This window comes from Pituophis catenifer, unplaced genomic scaffold (assembly GCF_029215685.1).
Source record: "Pituophis catenifer annectens isolate HBS135680 unplaced genomic scaffold, rPitCat1.0.hap2 SCAF_6, whole genome shotgun sequence".
Classification (NCBI taxonomy): Eukaryota; Metazoa; Chordata; class Lepidosauria; order Squamata; family Colubridae; genus Pituophis; species Pituophis catenifer.
Window position 1 is genome coordinate 46119312 of NW_027256886.1, and position 18618 is coordinate 46137929.

Consider the following 18618-nt stretch of genomic DNA (forward strand, 5'->3'; position numbering starts at 1 on the left):
CCTTCCATTTGGTTGGCAATGTTTTGCTTACATAAGGATCCCTGTTCAGAGTTTTGCAAAGGGAAAACAAGCAATCAAAACCTATTACAAAACACTCATGTGTCTTCCCAACATAGAACTGTGTGTATAGTATACCTGTATGTAGATGGATGTTATCTGAATATAGTATATGATAGGGATAAAAAACATCAAAGACAGAGGTTTATTCTCTGAATCATGTTTTATAAATATATTTTTCAAAGCTGTTCTCTGTTGAGAGAGCAACAAGTCTACATATGGAATCTGAAATGTCTTGTTTTTGAATATATATTTGTGTACTGATGTTGAGGAAAAGGTTGTACTTACAAATAGTAACTTCAAAAGCTTAGTAAATGTGTGTGTGCATGCCAATAATTGATTTACCATTATATGCTAAATTTAGCAAAGCTTTTTGATTTACTGAGGCATCCAAATTCAAACAAGTGACTATTTTTATAACAGGATAGGAAACTAAAACGTTTGGGTCGAGTGCAATATACTGTATGAGTGAATAGGTGTGCAAAGCCTTTAATTAAAATATTCCATCTATTGCACAAGAACTCAGGGAATGTAGTGCATATAAATTCTTTCCTCCTATTTCACTGGCCCAAAGTCATCCAGTGAGTTTCTGTGAACCTGAGTCTCCCTGATTGGAAACAAATCACATAGGCCATTTTAGTAGATCATCCTGACCTGTAGCCTGAGAAGTATTGTGGAATAGAAATATAAATCAGGACACTTCTAATTTGCAGAATGAACAACAGAATATATAGAAAGATTGCTTTATGTGTTTTCTTTCAAAGCAACAGGTAGGTAACAATGCACTATTCTCCCATCCTGAACTGTAGTGTGAGGGAAGGCAGCATATTTACATATAACCCAGTTTCTATAACTTAAAGAATGAAGTACTTAACTATTTAGAATTTATTTTTGGGCCAAGCCTTACTGTTTGTCTTCCCTTTGCACGTTACATTTTAGCTAAGGTTTATGATTTATTTTTGAATGGCATATTAGGAAAATGAAGCCAAATAAGAATATTTAATCTACCGTAAGTATAATTATAAGCAATTCTTTCAAACGACACTGATTCTCATCTAATATTTTTCTTCTGCACATTAACAATTACAGTTTAGCTGCCATTTTTTTGGGAGAGGTTGGTATGGCTATATATTTGGGATTTGGAGATAACATAAGAGCTCTGGTTTGAAGTTGTATATCCCATACATAAACTTTTATTTACAATCAAAGATCAAACACTACTTTCCAAACATTGTAAAGTCAAGCAAGAGCTTGTCACATTCAGATTGAATGATCTTGTGTTTTCATAGCAGCTACTCTGAAGCTAATTATCCTGAAATCTTTGTGATATTTTACATCTGAAAGGAGCAGAATGGTAGAAAATTCATTCTTTGTCTGGGTAGAGGATTAATGTATTTTTATCAAGTCTTGTGGAAAAGAAAGTATAATAAAATATTATTTGTTTTAATCCTCTCAGAATATAAGCATGTTCTCTTGTCCAGGGATTTTTTAAAATTTACCTTGTATAGATGCAGATGGGAGAACCTTATATCAAACCATAAAGAACCCTTTTAAAAATAATTTCAGATCAAGACTTCCAGGTGTGGACTAATGGTAGACTAGATGTTCCTGTGAGCAGTTCTGTGAATAGGGACAGCACTCGGTGGAATGGTTCTGACTGACAAAAGTCTGTGAGAATCAGACATGATTGAGCAGAAGAAAAAAAATACACAAATTAATTACACACTTGTGCAATTACATTGTTATATGTGCCTAAGGCCATAGTTTTGAGTGGGTTTGCATGCAGCTGGCTCAATTAACTATGCAATGGGTGGCTAATTGGCTCCCTGGAGTAGTGACATACTTTTGCACCATGGGCAAAATAATCTCAAGAGATTATTCTAAAAGAAGAGAAAATTACAGTACAAACATATCTTTGTGTCATATTATTAAGGGTTAATTATTCTACGATCTAACTATTTTCTGGAAGACTCTTGACTTTGATGGCTTTATTTTTTTTTTTTACTGGCCTCCTCTGTATGTGAAAGCTGTGTCACTCTCCACAACGTTGTATGATGCTGCTTGGAGAGCTAAGTCAGTTACTATCACATTGGAGGGAAATGTTGCAAAGACAACTTTTCAGAGCTTCCTTTGGATTTGTGGAATTATTTCTCATGGATGGGAAGTCCTACCTCATTCAGACTGCAGATTTCTGCCTTCCTATAGCCAGGAGGCACAGCGATTTACTGCCATTTTACCCTGCCCCAATCCTTCCCAGCTGTTCCAAGGATGGCAGTATCACCATTCCCAGTCAATGTTGATTGCTTGCCTAACCTATTTTTCCTCACTAGAAAGAGAAAAGGCAGTGAAGATGGAGCAAGGAAGGGAGCAACAGAGTAATACTGGTAGATACATGTGGTTTTTCTCTTGTTGGCTACTGAAGAATATTAATCAGAAGAAGATGGAGAAGCTGAGGATGATAACAAGTTGCAGCATGAAAATGTTCCTTGCAGTGGCTGGGCTTTGGAAGAAGACCTCAACTATTCCAGTGTGTTCATTTTCTTACAGTAAAAGTTCATCTTGATTTCAGCAATATTTATGTATGTATTCAATTCCTAGGGCTATCTATCTCAAACAAACAACTAACAACAATAATAAAAGACCCAGCAAAAACAACAAAAACCAAAATAATCAATTGACAGCTGAGAAAAAAACAACAAACCAACTGTTAGTATGAATACAATCCAAATATTTCAATACAACCAATTTTCAGGCTCCAATTGACATTTCAGCTCCAAGCCTAGGAACACAGCCAGATATATACAGTTTATCACTCTATTTGAGAATTTCATACATAGTAAATTGCATGAACATTTATTTGTTCACTAAAGCCCAAGCTTTCCACCTCTTTTCATTAACTGTTGTCCTCGAAAGAACCTTGTGTGCTTTTACAAAGCCAGCATTTTTGCCGCCTGAACCCTTCTGATGCTGCTGAAAAGTCGACCAGTGTTCTTTTTAGTGAGCCAAAGAAGACATGCAAAAAGTTGTAGTCCTGTCAGTGACCACTTCTCCCTAGTTGCTTTCCTGTGTTTGTCCTTCACAGCGTCAAGGACTACTGTGTAGACTTTCAAAGCCTCCTCAGATCCACTGGAGAGAATGGAGTAACAATGGAAAACTCAGAGTGAAATTGTCCATCCTGCAGATTCAGAGAAAATGCTACAATATTTTGTAAATCCTCTTTGTAGTTTTCTCTTTGAATAAGCAGCTGTTGTTGTTGAAGGCTCTCCTGAGACTGATTTTTTTTCCTTACAATGACACAATATTTATTTTTATTCATATTTTTCCCTTCAAAAGCTTTATCTCATGCTTTTCCAAAATGTATTATATTTATTTGATTCCACTGTTGGGAGCCTTTCCCTTTCACTTCAGTGAAACAATTCTATTAAAAATAAAGTGATATCATTGCCATGTTGTTTCTTTATGTCATATAATATATGTGGGTATGTGGGTAAATGCATCAATTATTTATTTATTTTGTCATGTTTATCTAGTGATTATTGGAAATAGTGACTCTTTGAGAGCTGTATGCAACAAAATTTCATTTTAATATATGCTGGTTAGTGTACAATAAAGTTATTCTAAATTTCTATGTTTGCATAATCTGAAGGTATTTGTAAAGATGCATATAGACATCATGGCTATACTAAGGTTCCTGATGATGACTTCTACTTGTTGTCCCTTTTAATTACTTTTTTCTGTTTCTGGTCCCACTGCACATACACAAATTATTAAAGAAATTAAAATAGAAGAACACCTTCAGCAGGCAAAACTGGGAACTCTTCCCCTGAAAGCACCCACCATCATGGTGTTATAATACAGACCCCCATCTTGCCATCAGTTTGCAGCTTTGTGTACATGAAGATGTACAGATTAAACAAGCTCAAAAATAATAAGATGGAGAACAATTTATATAAAGAAAATCATCTTCATCTGGGATGATTTTAGTATGAAAGAGTGAGGAAAAAAACAAGGTAAAAGTTAAGCATAATTGCTATCATTTAATGGTTACATAGTGCCACCTAGTGCATGTCTTTATTATAATATGGCTAACGAGGGAATAATTTCCTCCTGCAAATGATTTATATGCAGATGAAATTAGGGTGAAGTTTTCTGTATTTCATTGTTTATATCTGGGAAATGGCCAGTGAAGCCTCTTGCCTGATGGTTATTTCAACATTGTCACATAAGTTAGATCTTATATGTTTAGTTTAAAGCTTATAGATGTATCTTCTGAATTTTATTGGCCACATTGGTGCTATAAAGTATTAATATTTGAGATATTATTTATGATACACTAACCATGTAGTAGTTTATTTCTTGAGGCTTCACAGCATGCACAATGTGTCTACATGCTTCATTTTATGCTGGACATAAAGGTTTACTTCATTTTCATACTCCTAGAGTTCAAACTTCTCAGAAAAGTTGTATTCTAGGCTTGATTAGTGCAGAAATGCAGAAAAATAAATCTCATCATAAGCAATGGTTGTACTATCTCTTTTATGTGCATATATTCTTGTTTTAGTCTGACGCAAGAATTATTCTTTCCATACCATCTTTATCTAACTGGACAGCTCTCAGCTTTATATGGTATAACTCAGGAGTGGGTTCTACTTACCTTTGCTACTGGTTCGCAACTGGGGCATGTGCACACGCTCTTTGCTTGCGCGCTCTTCTGCGCATGCGCAAAGCGTTTTGATGATATCAGGATCAGTGGGCAGAGCCTCCCAATGGTTTTATTACCGGTTCTATAGAACCAGTGCGAACCGGGGGCAACCCACCACTGGTATAACTTCCGGAATGGCCATTTTGGCTGCTAATTTGGGGAATGATAGTTGTAACATCTAATGGGATGTTGAGAATTGAGAAGCCTGCCTCAGATTGATACTAATTGAGTGATGACATTGTAAGGCAGGGCTGTTAAACTTGCAGCCTGCGGGCCAGATGCGTCACATGTTGGTCATGCCCATCCCCGATTTAGTGAAGTGGGGAAAAGTTGCGATACATCACGTGATGCTGCAAGTTTGATAACCTTGTTGTAAGGTAATAACAGTGCTTCCATGATTTCCCTATATTTTCTTTTCAGATGAAGCAGGGTAAGATGTTGATTTCAGTACAGAACTTATGTCACCTACATAAAATCAGCAGAAGCCTGCACAAATTTATGACTATAGACTTGGTTTTTTAATATATCCATTATTTAAACCAGCAGATTCATAAGTATACAAGATAATAAATATTGCAAGAAACCTCTGCACAGACGTAATCACTGAAAGAAGAAAAGATCAAGCAAGTAGTTGGGAATCTGCCTATAAATTGTATAAATAAATATAAATAAAAAAGTTTCTTTTCATTGAATAAGCTCTTGAGCCTTTTGGATTTCAGTAAAATTACTTCCACTGGATTTAATTTTATAAAGTACAAAAGAGGGAAAAATAGTTTTAAAATGTTCTTTTAAAAATGAAAAATGAAAGAATATATGAAATAAACAAAGATTCTGGTGGTTATAACGTTTATAATCATAAGGTATGCAATAGTTCACAAATGTTAATTAGAACCTATTCCAGAAACCAGTTATGCTCTACTCTTAAATATAAGCCCATTAAAACGGAATTAATTTTTTTTCAAAGACTAAGGGTGATATTGGGTCCTATGTTTTTTCCTAATTTCATTCACCCCAAAATGTTTTTTTCCTTCCTTGCAATTTGTCCTCCTTCAAGGGAAATTCCTCACTAGGCCTAAGATATTTATCTACTGCTTAGGATTCCTTGCCTGTCCCTTATCTTATTCTGAAACTTAATTTGCTCTAAGGCTTCAGAAGTTTATCTTAATAAAATATGATGGGAAGAAAAAACCTCTTAACCTATGTGAATATAATTTGCTATTTTTCCCCATTTAATGATTTGACATCTGATCATTACATCTTAGAGGATAAAGAGCTACAAAAGATGCAAAAAAACAAAAAACAAAACCCCAACTACATTGATTAGAGGAATGAAGAACCTTCCTACAAGTAAAAAAATACAGCAACTAAGTTCTTTTAACTTGGAATGTAAGAAAGTACAAAGAAGACATGATAGAAATGTGTAAAATCAAGCGGGCAATAAATAAAATGGATATCAACCTCCCCCCCATCTTCAGTGTTAGAACTCATGATTATCTCTTGAAACTAAGTGCTAGGAAGGTCAAGATTGACAAAAAGAAATGCTTTATGACATAGAAGGTACGGTGGCATTTATTGTAAACCATGGTGATAACGGTCAATTTGGAAATAAAATTAAAATGGAAAATAAACGGGTTCGCAGAGAATCAGGATATCAACGGCTGCTAATAATGAAGGTCCTTAACTACCTTTAAGTAGCCTTACAACCTGGATGCCGGAAAGAGAATGGAAAACATCTGTAAACTCTCCAGCCCAACCAGGCTGATGAGCTGCCAAATGCATGCTGTCGATCCCTTGCGATCCCGAACGCGGGAGCCCTTCTTATCTTCCCAGATAAGATTCCATACAAGCGACCTACATCGCTTGTAAAGTTTCCGGGTTGTTTGATGCTGAATCGATGTGAACCAGGTACTTTTTAATTTTGCACGGACATGCGGTTGCCTCCCTCCACTTTTATAAGGGAGGAACTTGCAGGTTCGGGCCCCTCTCTGCCTAGAAACCGTGGAGATAAAGCAACAATTATTTTGATAACCGCGGCGCCTTTTGCCTAATAGGATGTGTTTTATTCGAGCGTTTTCTTAAAACGCCTCCCTTCCCCAATCCTCGGGGCAGCAGACCACATTAGAAAACCAAACGCCGGTTCCGAGCATGAAGCAGGAAACAAAGGAAAAAGAGGAAAGCCTAACCCTGGTTGTGGGGCACGTGAAGAACAACCAGCCGCTCCATCCCTGCTGGAGAAAAGCGGCCCAGCGCCACCCTTTTTTTCCCGCCTTCCTTCCACAAGCCGAGCGTAAACTATCCCTGACGTGTCCCACCAGGGGGCGCTGGAAGGAAAGGAGAGAGGGAAGGGGAGGTTGCTAAGAGACAAGAGCGCGGCCGCGTACACAGCTGCGGAGACCCAGCCGGGAGATTCAGGCTTTCCGCCCGGTTCAGCCAGTGGGGGGAACTCCGTACTCTTTCTTCTCCCTCTCGGGCGCCGGGGCTGCCTATCGCCCCCTCCCTGCAGACATGGCTGAGGTGAGCCTCCCGTCTAGGCAATGCAACCCCCTCCGTTTGTTTTCCCGTATCTTTCCTATCAGCAGAGTGAGACTCCCCCTTTCCCCACGCTGACGCTTTTTAGATCGCTCGACGTCGCCTCCCCCAGATCTCGCCCTCTTTAATAAGGGACCCACCCATGGAAGGAAATGAAGCCTTGTGTATCCTTGGATACCCCAGCGGTTGCCTTGTGCTGCTCAGCCCATGGAAGGATGATCGTTTTCCCTTGTAAATTGCATCATCTTTTACATCACAGTATGGATTCACTTGCATTTGAAAAATGTACAGGTTGTCCTCGAGTTACAACGAGAGTTCGTTTAGTGACCGTTCAAAATTACAAAGGCACTGAAAAAAGCGACTTATGACCATTTTTCACAGTTAGGACCTTAACAGCATCCATATGATCGCGTGATCAAAATTGAGATGCTTGGCAAACCTATTCGTATTTATGACCATTGCAAGTGTCCCACGGTCATGTGATCACCTTCTGAAGGCAAAGGCAATGGGGAAGCCAGATTCACTTAACAACCAGGTTACTAACTTATCAACCGCAGTGATTCACTTAACAACTGAAGCAAGAAAGGTTGTAAAATAGGGCAAAACTCACTTAACAAATGTCTTGCATCACAACATAATTTTTGGGCTCAATTGTCGTAAGTAAAGGACTACCTAGATTCCTCCCCCCCCCTCAAGCCGCTAATAGTCTTGGATTGGGTCAAGCTTGCAATAGACTTATCGAAAAGATAGACATGACTAATTGGAGTCAATTGGATTAAGATGGGTAGCTACAGAAATGGAATAAATAAAGTTCCATTTATTTTAATTTGCAAAGTTCTGATCTATTTTCTTGAATCTCACAATCTTCCCAGTATTCAGGGGTGGGCAAGTCAAAATCTCCACAATATTGTTCATGTAAATCAAATATTCTAAATGGATAATTTAGAATGAAGTTATTTCTCATATTACAGATAGTATTTTATTTTCTGTTATTGTCCCAGAATAAGTATTATTATTTTTTATCTGTGCATTATTGGGTCTCCTCCCACCCAGTACTTCCTGTTATTTTCTCTTGACCAGTGTCATATGCTAGAAACCCCATTGATAAATATTTTTTCCAATAAAAGTTGATTCAACCTGATACTTAAGAGTATAATTTCCACCGAGAAGTGGAAATAAGATTCCCTGAGAGTTTTTTTTTGTAAGGCTCCTTCCTACTACTACAATAAAAATAGTTTTATTGTGGGCTATAAGTTCAGTACAGATACAAAGCTACAACATGAACAATTTTGTTCATATCTAAATTTATAAGAATAAAATAAGAGGGAAGAATGAAGAATTCATTCAAGTCATAGAAGAGAATGATGTAATCATTAGAATCAATTTGGTCTTATTTTAGAATGAACAAATTTAGTAGAACTATAAATGATGTCGTCAGAGCCGGAATATTATTTACATCTAGAGCAAGTATGTATCTCTGTGCATTTACCTCTCATTAACTGTTGAAGAAATAATTACATAGTAAAAATAGGAGCTTCATGAAATATATGATTTTATATACCAAGATGAATAGATATAAAATTAGATCAAAAAGATATATGCCTACTGGGCATATATGGGATGGTTTGCTTAATTGTAGAACTTTATTACATATACTTATATGATATTCCAAATATTTATTTAAAGGCAAAAGTTTAAAACAAAAAATTTAAAACGGGATTAGAGCAGAATTTCCATAATCACAGAGGATACATAATCCCTAATGTACCACCATTCAGATCAAGATATTTTTGGTTAGGATATAATAGTTTTGCTTTCCTCTCACACAGGAAAAATATGATAAGCCTGTAATAGAAGAAAATGTCTTTGAAGCTTTGGAGAAAGACTTCCAAGAAGTCATCAGTGAACTTACAGGAGATCAAAGCCTGGAGAAATTTCGTGTGGAATACGAGAAGCTCCATGCAGTGCTAAAAAAGTCCTATGAGAATGAAAAGCGTCTCATGGCAAAATGCAGGGAACTGAATGCAGAGATTGTGGTGAATTCAGCTAAAGTGGCTACTGCTCTAAAGCTCTCTCAGGATGATCAGACAACAATAACATCATTGAAAAGGGTAAAGTAAAACATGATCTTCATTAACAAATATAGAGCAATGTATCAAACAATATTGTTTTCAATGGTGAGAACAAATTTGTAAAATGTATTTATATGGTTTTCGGTTCTTCTAAAATGATGCTATCTAATAGTTGATATTAGAACTGAGACCCACCTTACTGATCTCAGGTTATGCATGTTAACTGAATATTTAATTCAGTTACATTATGTATAAGAGAATGTAAATATTAAAGTCAGAGCAATAATTTGCGGTGCTCATTCCAAAGCACTATTAAAAATATATTTTGGTTCTGTTGTCCAAGATTGTGATTCTGAAGCAGTGTGATGGACCATTGCTTTAGATGTCTGAAATGGTTGAAATTCCAGGAAAAAATAAAATCAGAAAACATTCTCCACATTAGCTGTAATTTGAATATATTTCCTCAGATTTATCATTCCCTGCTAGCTTTGGCTTTGATCTTCATAGGTCTATTAGTCCAACCTGATATGGGGGAAAAATTGCCTTGAAAGAACTTAGTTGTAAATATCATTTCCTGAATTTGGCTTTAAGTCAGAATCAAAGGTGATCCTCTTGGTAAATTATCTGATGCCTGTGTGATTATAGATTTCTTTGTTGAATGACCACTTGTTGACAACATTCAAAAGCTTATTTATTAATCTACTAAACAAACAAAGTTATTATGGTGCTGAACAAGAGAGATTTATGTTCTGTAATAGTTCTGGCCAACTCAGCTTTTCATGGTCATGTAATTGCTCTTTGTGACTTTTTCTGCTGGCTTCCGACAAAAAAAGTCAATGGGGAAGCTGGCAGGAGGTCACAAAAGACAATGACCTGTCTATGGGACATTGCAACGATATGGGATTTGCCTGATAAAGGCAACAGGGAATGTCACAATTAGTGATGGAATTGTTGGTCCCAGATACCATCATTAATCAAGGGCTACCAGTAATGCTGTGATAATTCTTCCAAACATTTGGCCTGGGTACTGGATGAACCTGCCTGTAACAGTTTAAAATTGATTGATTGTGAGTTGGCCTTAGTCATGCCATACTTTTTATGTATCATGTTTCATTCTTTTGAACTATATTTTGAACTGAATCCTATGTTAGTTGACCAGAGTTGTAATGGTAACCTAAACACATTGACTAAACAACCAACCAACAATGTTCAGAAGCAAGAAATACAAAAGTGCACATGAGAATAAGCAGATAGGGAGTCACTTGTGCCTTGGTAATTATAGCAGTGTGTTCCACATAAACCTATTCTTGAAAAGAATACAGAAGTTTCAGCTGATACAGAATATGGCTGCATGGACAATCTTGGGCATCTAAAGAATGGCACATGTAATACCTTTACTGCATGAGCTGCATTGGGTGCCAGTTTGCTTCTGGTTCTAATTCAAGTTGTTGATTATGATCTTCAAAGCCTTACATGGCATGGGCCAGGTTACCCACAGAACCATCTTCCTCCCAGTATATTAGCCCGTCCCACCTGGTCATGGCCTTACTTGGGGCTCATAGAAGAGCATATAGCCATGGGGCTGGTTAGCTTCATAAAAGCCCCTGCCTTTTAATTAACTTTTAATATTAATTTTTAATCCATACTTGCCTTTTTAAATTGCAAATTTCATATACAGGTTTATATTTTGATTTTTTTACTTGGGGGAGATGGGTGGCTTTAAAAAATTGATAAATAAAATAAAAATACGAGTAAAATACATTCAATTTACAGAATCCACTATGATACTGAGTTAAAGGTGATAAAAAATGGGATACTTTAAATAAGGATTTTGCATTAAAAACACCGATGTGAAGATTTATGGAGTTCTGCAAGTTCACTGTTCATTTCATTTGTGAAGCATCCTGAAGATACTGTAAACACAGTAGGTCCCCCCCAAACCCTTTACCCTCAGTATTTGCAGATTCCAAGCAAGTTTGGTGTGGCATTGAATTGTCAGGAGTTCCTTTGATCTGTTTTTCATCTGCCCAAATTAGACATCAACTGATTATTAAAAACATTCATATATTCAACCATAATCAGTCATTCATTATTTCTTATCACTTCCTGGGGATGTTCAATGAATAAACCTTTGAAAAAAATTAGACTTTATTTTACCATAGAATCATTAAAACAGATGTTGTGAGCTGTTTTACTCTTTTATCTGGTCATCAAGTCTCTCTTTTTTTCTTTAAATGTTATTCTCAAGATGTTTTCCCTCAAGGTGGATAGTGAAATAGAGCTGTGAGACATAGCAGGCAATGTAGCATAAGGCCATAAATACAGGATGACCTTGTTTTCATCTGTCTCTTAAACAGACCAAAAAACAACTGAATAAAAAACCAAAAAGAATAAAAATCCATTCCTGGTTGTACTGAGTTGATGAGGAAGCAACTCAGTGGTATATTTAGTGGCATATTGCTTCTGTGTTGTTGCTTGCATCCTTTGTTAGTCAACCCTATATGTAATTGCTGAGATGTATTAAAATCTTTCCTATTGTAATTCAGAGTTTTTATTTTTTTGGCTATTACATACCCCTAAAAGCTCTGTTCCAATGAATTTTAGGTAACTCATAGTCTGACATAAATAAATTAAAAATAAAAAAGTTATAAAAATTCCTTGTATGGAATGTTGAATACTGCTACTATACCTATTATGGAAATCTAAATATGAAATTATTTAAAGTGGAAGTTAAAGAATTGTTATGATTTTCAAGTTAAATACTGTATGATGTGTAACTGTTATTGTCTAACAACAATAGGAGATCGAAAAAGCTTGGAAAATGGTGGATGCAGCATATGAGAAAGAACAGAAAGCAAAAGAAACCATCATGTCTCTTAAGGAGGAAATTATGAACTTAACTAAATTAGTAGAACAAGGATCTGGATTGTCATTGGGTCAAGAGCACAAGTAAGTTGGGCCTGTGAGAGATTAGAAAAGATAGTTATCCATGATGTCTTCTTCTTACAGAGGCTATATGTATTAATTTATGCATATTATTATGTAAATACTGCATTTGTTTTAGATTTATGTATTCAAAACTTCGTATTTTACATCCTTAGAATGGATAATGGTTTGCAAGTTAAACCTGTTTGTAAACTATGCTATTTGAGACCATAAATAGGGGGTGATATATTAATTAAATAGACAATAATCAAATTTTTCCTCTATAAAGAGAAGTAGTGCATTACTGAGACTATATCCTACTCTGACAGTAGAATTCAAATCATAGCAATTGTGATAAACTTCCTATGTACATAAAATGAAGCTGTTCACAGCAAGACACTAACTATTCTTGTTTCCTAACCCTGTGGTATTGTTGCTGCCACAACACAGTGCAGAAGAAACAACACAAATCTGTTCTGACTGTGGATAAATTCTTCACTGCCTCCTTTTTTATGGTGGGTCAGATTCATTCTGAGGTTTTCTCCATTTCTGCTCAAATGAGCACTTCTCTTGCTTCATTGACCTTACTTCCCCATGAAACCAAGGGCATCAACATTACACTGTGTAAGGAAAGAAAGTAAACTGATCTAATTAATAACATGTTCCATAAACAGGCCAAGTTTTCAACAGTAATGTCAAAAGAGGATATAGGAAAATTTCCAGATGCGTTGAAGAAACTATTTAAGTTATTCCTTGTACAATATGGATGTTTTTAGTAACTGTATCACATATGTAATTTAATTAACAATTGGGGTGGGGGTAATCAAAGTGGCATAAATATGCCAACAAATTTTGCGACCTAATTATTTTCTAAGAAACTTCAATTCAGAACAGAGATTTGTTTTCTTTCAGCTTGCGGGAGTTGTTAAAATTTAAAGAAGAAGTAACAAAAGAGAGAGACCAGCTTTTGGCAGAAGTTGTAAAGTTACGTGAGAGTGTAACGAATATGGCAGATCAACAACAAGAAGCAGAAAAGACAAAACTTGAAGCAGAATCTACTATTGCTCAGGTCTGTGTAATTGTGTTATAGTCATTGTTGCTTTGACTAGATTGCTATTCTGTCTTTGCATTTTACTTTATTAGCTCATAACTGTTGTTTCATTTCCCTTACTTCTTTTTCTGGCAGTTATGTGGGAGGAGGCAATGCCCTGTTTCTGTGAACAATTTGTTTTCTGTAAGGCACTTCCTTTTTTTTTGTGGCCAAATTTGCAGTAATCTGAGAATTTTTTAAAATTATATTTCAAATCTTATATTCAAATCTAAAAAAAGTTACAAAATTTTCTAATATGGATTGTTGAATAGTATTATTATTCTACAACTATGATCTTTATAATAATTTGTTTTGTTTTCCTTCTAATTATTATTCTCCAATCAAAGATTTCTGGCTGAGGTATAGGGTAATTTGAGTTGTGTTTTCGTAATGCACACAATTTTTCTCATATTTCTCATTTCTCAATTTTTCTTTAGTCATAATCATGGATTTTTTAAACTTCGTCATGAAGTTTAATGCTCAGATGTGCATCAGCTATTATATATGTATATTTCCAGTGGTGAACCTCTTTCCTTCTGTTATCAGCCTTTTTAAAGGAGAAAAATGATTTAAGAAAGAGAAGGTTGAAATGCACACTTGTGTCATGAATTCATTTGGATTCATTGGCTGCACCATGGTTCTTAAGAACAGTAAGCCTTTCCTGAAGGAAGTTTGTATGTGAACATATCAAAGGAAAGAAGTAGCAGGTAGTGGGTTTCTGTAGAGACACTGCATGTACCTCTCCTGTTTGAGACAATTGTTGTTTATTATAATTTAGATACATAATCCATGTAAATAATCTTTATCCAAACAGATGAAATAATTCCCTATTCTAGATAGATGATTTATTTATTGCCACCTATCTCACTATATGATACTATTATATATACATATATATACATATACATACATACATACATACATATACTGTATATATATATATATACATACATATATAGCAGGGGTGTCAAACTGACGGCCCGCAAGCCGAATGCGTCATGCGCAGGCCATGCCCATCCGAGCTCTGCGGATGGAAAAAAGTTCTGTCATTGTTGAAGGCATTGAAAAATCTTGTAAGAAAATATTTCTGAAAGGAATTGACCAGTGAATCACAATTTGTCTAGTTACATTATAAAATTCCAAAGATATTTTAAAAAGAAAATAATGAGTCTAGTTAAGATATTTTAACAGGTTAATGTAGCATGGATTTTTTCTTTGAATTTTTGTGCTTGGTGCTGTTATAGCTCCATCAGGAAATCCAGATGCGTCAAAATGAGGCTTCACGGGAGACACGAAAGAAAGAAAAAATGGAAAGAGAACTGAAACAACTTCAGAATGAATTAGAGTTCAAAGTGGCTGATATAAAGACAATGCAGCAGGGTTTAAATAAAAGCAAGGAGGAACTCCTGAAATGTGAACAGCAACTGAAGGAACAAAAGGTATTTTTAAAGATTTTCATTAACACACATTTTAAGTTCTTAGAACAAGATCACATTTAAAACATAATAGGAGTTTCTAATTTCAGAAAATAATAAATTGAATCATGGATAGAAACATTCCAGAAATTTCAGTATTTCTAGGTGTGTTCACCCAGGCTGGCTTTAGGATATGACAGTGGTGATAAAATCAGTTGAAATGCTGCTCTCCTTGTAAGGTAATATTGTAAGATATTGTAAGATCCTTGTAAGGTAATATTGTAAGATCTCAATATGTTTTTTTAAAAAAATAAAGTATAATTTTCTAGTGTTTTTCTATCCCAGACTTAAAAGTATTATCTGAAGTTTGTTGATTTTTTTTCAGGCCATTTCCCCTGAGGCTGCAAATACTTTACAGGAACGTTTTTAGTTAGCAGAAAAAGAACTTTGGTAATTGTAACATATTTCTTTTTGAACGAACTTTTTTTGGGAATTTCATGAGTCACGCAGGTGACAAAGAAAATAATTAATTCAGTAGAATTGTTTCAGTGAAACCAAACAGATTTTTTTCAAGAAAGGAAATCTGACTCATTGGAGAATGTTGTGCCTTGTAAAATTAATGCAAGGATCTATTTAAAAATTCTGGGTGATATCAGTAAGTCAGTTTTGATACGGTTGTTTTCAGGCATCAAATGACAATACAGTTAGTCCTCGACTTACAACCATTCATTTAATGATGTTTAGGAGTTGTGATGATGCTGAAAAAAGAGACTTATAAACTGCTCTCAAAATTATGGCCTCTGTGGTCACATGATCATAATTTAATCATGATTTAGGCAACTTTACAACATCCTGTGGTTACATGTTTACAATTTGCAATGTTCACAGTTGGTATCCAACAAGCAAAATCAATGGGGGAAGCCAGATTCACTTAATGACAATGCTAAACATGGTCATAAAATCAAGTCCGTTCATCTGATGACTCCTGTAACAACTGCATGGCTTAGCGAGTGAAATTCCAGTCCTTATTGTGGTCATAAGTCAAGAACTACCTATATATTCCACACATTACTCTACTACTCTGCATCTAAAATGTACTGTGCATGGTCATTTTTAGTTTAAAACAGTAATGCTTGATCTTCCAAATTCTTTCATCACAAAAATATAAGTTCTTAATTAAAGATATGCAAAGCAGTAGAAAATGCCAGATGCAAGGTGAATGTATCTTTCTTTTTATTTCACAAAATATTTTTTTAAACAGGCTGGACTGGTTTTTTTTAAAGAACTTTGATCATTTGAATTAGCAATTTTCTTATTTGATTAGCAGAAGGGAAAATTGCATGTTACACTTTCTAAAGATTTACTGTTATTTTTGTATTTTAATATTATACTTTGTTGATATGCAAGCCTAGAGAATATGTATATCCAATTATATTTATAATCAATAAAGTTTCAGGGCAAAAAAGGCTATTTTCAGTAAAGTTGGATTAATGATGGAGGAAAAACTAGGAATGGGAGTATCATAAAATAAAAAAAAATTACTCTGCTGAGTCAATGCCCATTTAACTCTACCATCCTGCTTTTCCCTATTGCTTAACAAATTGCCTATAAAAATCCCACAATAAAATATGAGGGCAGTAACTGTATGAAAATGTTTTTTTTTCCACTTCAGGAACCAAGATTTGATTCAACAGGTAGTGTTAAGCAGTAGTGGGATTCAAATTTTTTTACTACTGGTTCTGTGGGCGTGGCTTGGTGGGCATGGCATGGCTTGGTGGGCGTGGCAGGGGAAGGATACTGTAAAATCTCCGTTCCCTCCCCACTCCAGGGAAAGGTTACTGCAAAATCCCCATTTGCTCCCAGTCAGAGGTGGTATTTACCGGTTCTCTGAACTACTCAAAATTTCCACTATCGGTTCTCCAGAACTGGTCAGAACCTGCTGAATACCACCTCTGGTATTAAGCCATTCTGACTAGTAACGTACCATGGCCCTATTGCTAATAATTTTTCTAGGTTCATATGTTAAAATTTCTGATTACCTTCATCCTAATTGAGTCTGATGCAACTGGATCTGGGCTCTATTTGCAATTATAAAGAAGGTCCTCTACTACTGAGCAATAAATCTTTTTCACTAATGTAAGAGTAGCTAAAATTCATACCTCCTTTTAAATACTGCTGATTAAAACCATTTGGCTACCCTGTTCATTTATAATCATTACAGAAAATGTACACTTTGTCTCCCAGATAGCAAACCATCCTTACAATATTTATCCTTCAACTGATTCTAGAAAAAGAATTATACTCACAGTGTTACTTGTTAGAAGCTCCATTCCTACTACAGCTGTCAAGCAATTATCACATATCTCATCTATTAGATTATTGTTATGGTTATAAGTAGCATGTAATAACCAGAAACAAACTGAGTTTACCACAAAATCTGATTACAAAGAAATTAACTTCTTTATGCCATAATCTTGCAGATTCTGAATGAAAGAGCCACGAAAGAACTGGAACAATCTACAGCAAGAAATACCAAGCTTCAGCTAGAGAATGAGCAACACAGTTTAGCCATTGAACAACTAATGCAGGAGAATCAGCAGAAAACCGCTGAACTGAGAGTAAGTTCAGGGCAATATCCAGAATAATGCTAATTCTGAAATTATAATCCATTATGGATTATTAGTATTTGCAGTTCATATATTTTAATATTTGATATTCGGCACTAAGATTTTTGTTGAAATTCAAAGAATAGGTTTAGAAAAACATGAGTGTGAAGGAAAGCATTTCTTCTTTCTCTCCCCTGTAAGCTGCTGTTTACACAACAGAAATATGAATTCACAAAATTAATATGTCTACTTTGATCTTGAATATAAGCATGTATAAGAATTGTTTGCATAACAATGTATACTATTTTTTGTAATTGGCAATTACTGTGTCTTTTCTATTCCATGTTGGTTTCTAACCCTTTTCTTGTTTTTATTTAGTACTAGTCTTTTTTTTGGATCCGAAATGTTCATATCTGAAAACATTGGACAATCTTTTTCCAAAATGAAACTGATGATACCACCATTTGTCAGTACTATTTTATCTAATATAACCAAAAACTTCTACATATCAGTGCCTTTCCATCAGATAGTATTTGTTTGCATATATGTAGGGGGAAAAAAATTAACCTCTTTTGCTTGATTGGTTGATGAGTGTAAGGTGGGAATTGATTAAATTGAAGAGGCACTCCAGAAGCCCCCAATCTTGCTTTACTATAAATTATGGAGGATGATTCATGTCCCATATATAACAACAACAACAACAACAACAACAACTATCCCATAATAAATTTATAAGGACAGCATTACTCTTCATTTTCATTGCTGAGGCATAGTAAAGATTGGCTACAGAGGCAATACCAAGTATCATGACATACTTTCTGTGTCCTCAGTGATGGAGAGAACATTAATATAGCCATGATGAAACATGCTCAATTTATGATCAACTACGGAATGTGTTGATTGGTATTTCATTGTCTAGGATACTCAATATTTAATCCAGGAAAATATGTTCAAATTAAGGTACTGACAGCATGCCCAGGCCTGCCCAAAGCACCTTGTCTCATCTGCCATTGTCCCTTCACTGAAACATATTTTAAGGAGGTGCTGAAAGTTGTAGCATGAGCGTATAAACACCTATTCAACTTTGGATTTAAATCCAGGCATATGTTTAGGGGTCAGTAGGATGGGGAAAATGTAAATATTTAATTTGGCACATTATAAACTCATGCACACAAAAAACATGTCATTTGAATTTTTTAGTGGTTGGTAGCATGATCTTATG

The 18618-nt window shown here is 35.3% G+C and overlaps 1 protein-coding gene across 1 annotated transcript in view; it reads left to right on the top strand.

Annotated features, from left to right (window-relative positions):
- Nucleotides 1-7264: 7264 nt before the first annotated feature.
- CFAP58 (cilia and flagella associated protein 58) overlaps nucleotides 7265-18618 on the top strand; it is a 57743-nt gene continuing 46389 nt past the window's right edge. Inside the window, exons 1-6 of the mRNA XM_070946281.1 lie at nucleotides 7265-7273; nucleotides 9097-9399; nucleotides 12161-12309; nucleotides 13198-13354; nucleotides 14620-14814; nucleotides 17271-17408. Of these exons, the coding sequence (XP_070802382.1) occupies nucleotides 7265-7273; nucleotides 9097-9399; nucleotides 12161-12309; nucleotides 13198-13354; nucleotides 14620-14814; nucleotides 17271-17408 (951 nt within the window). The remainder of the gene's footprint in view (nucleotides 7274-9096; nucleotides 9400-12160; nucleotides 12310-13197; nucleotides 13355-14619; nucleotides 14815-17270; nucleotides 17409-18618) is intronic.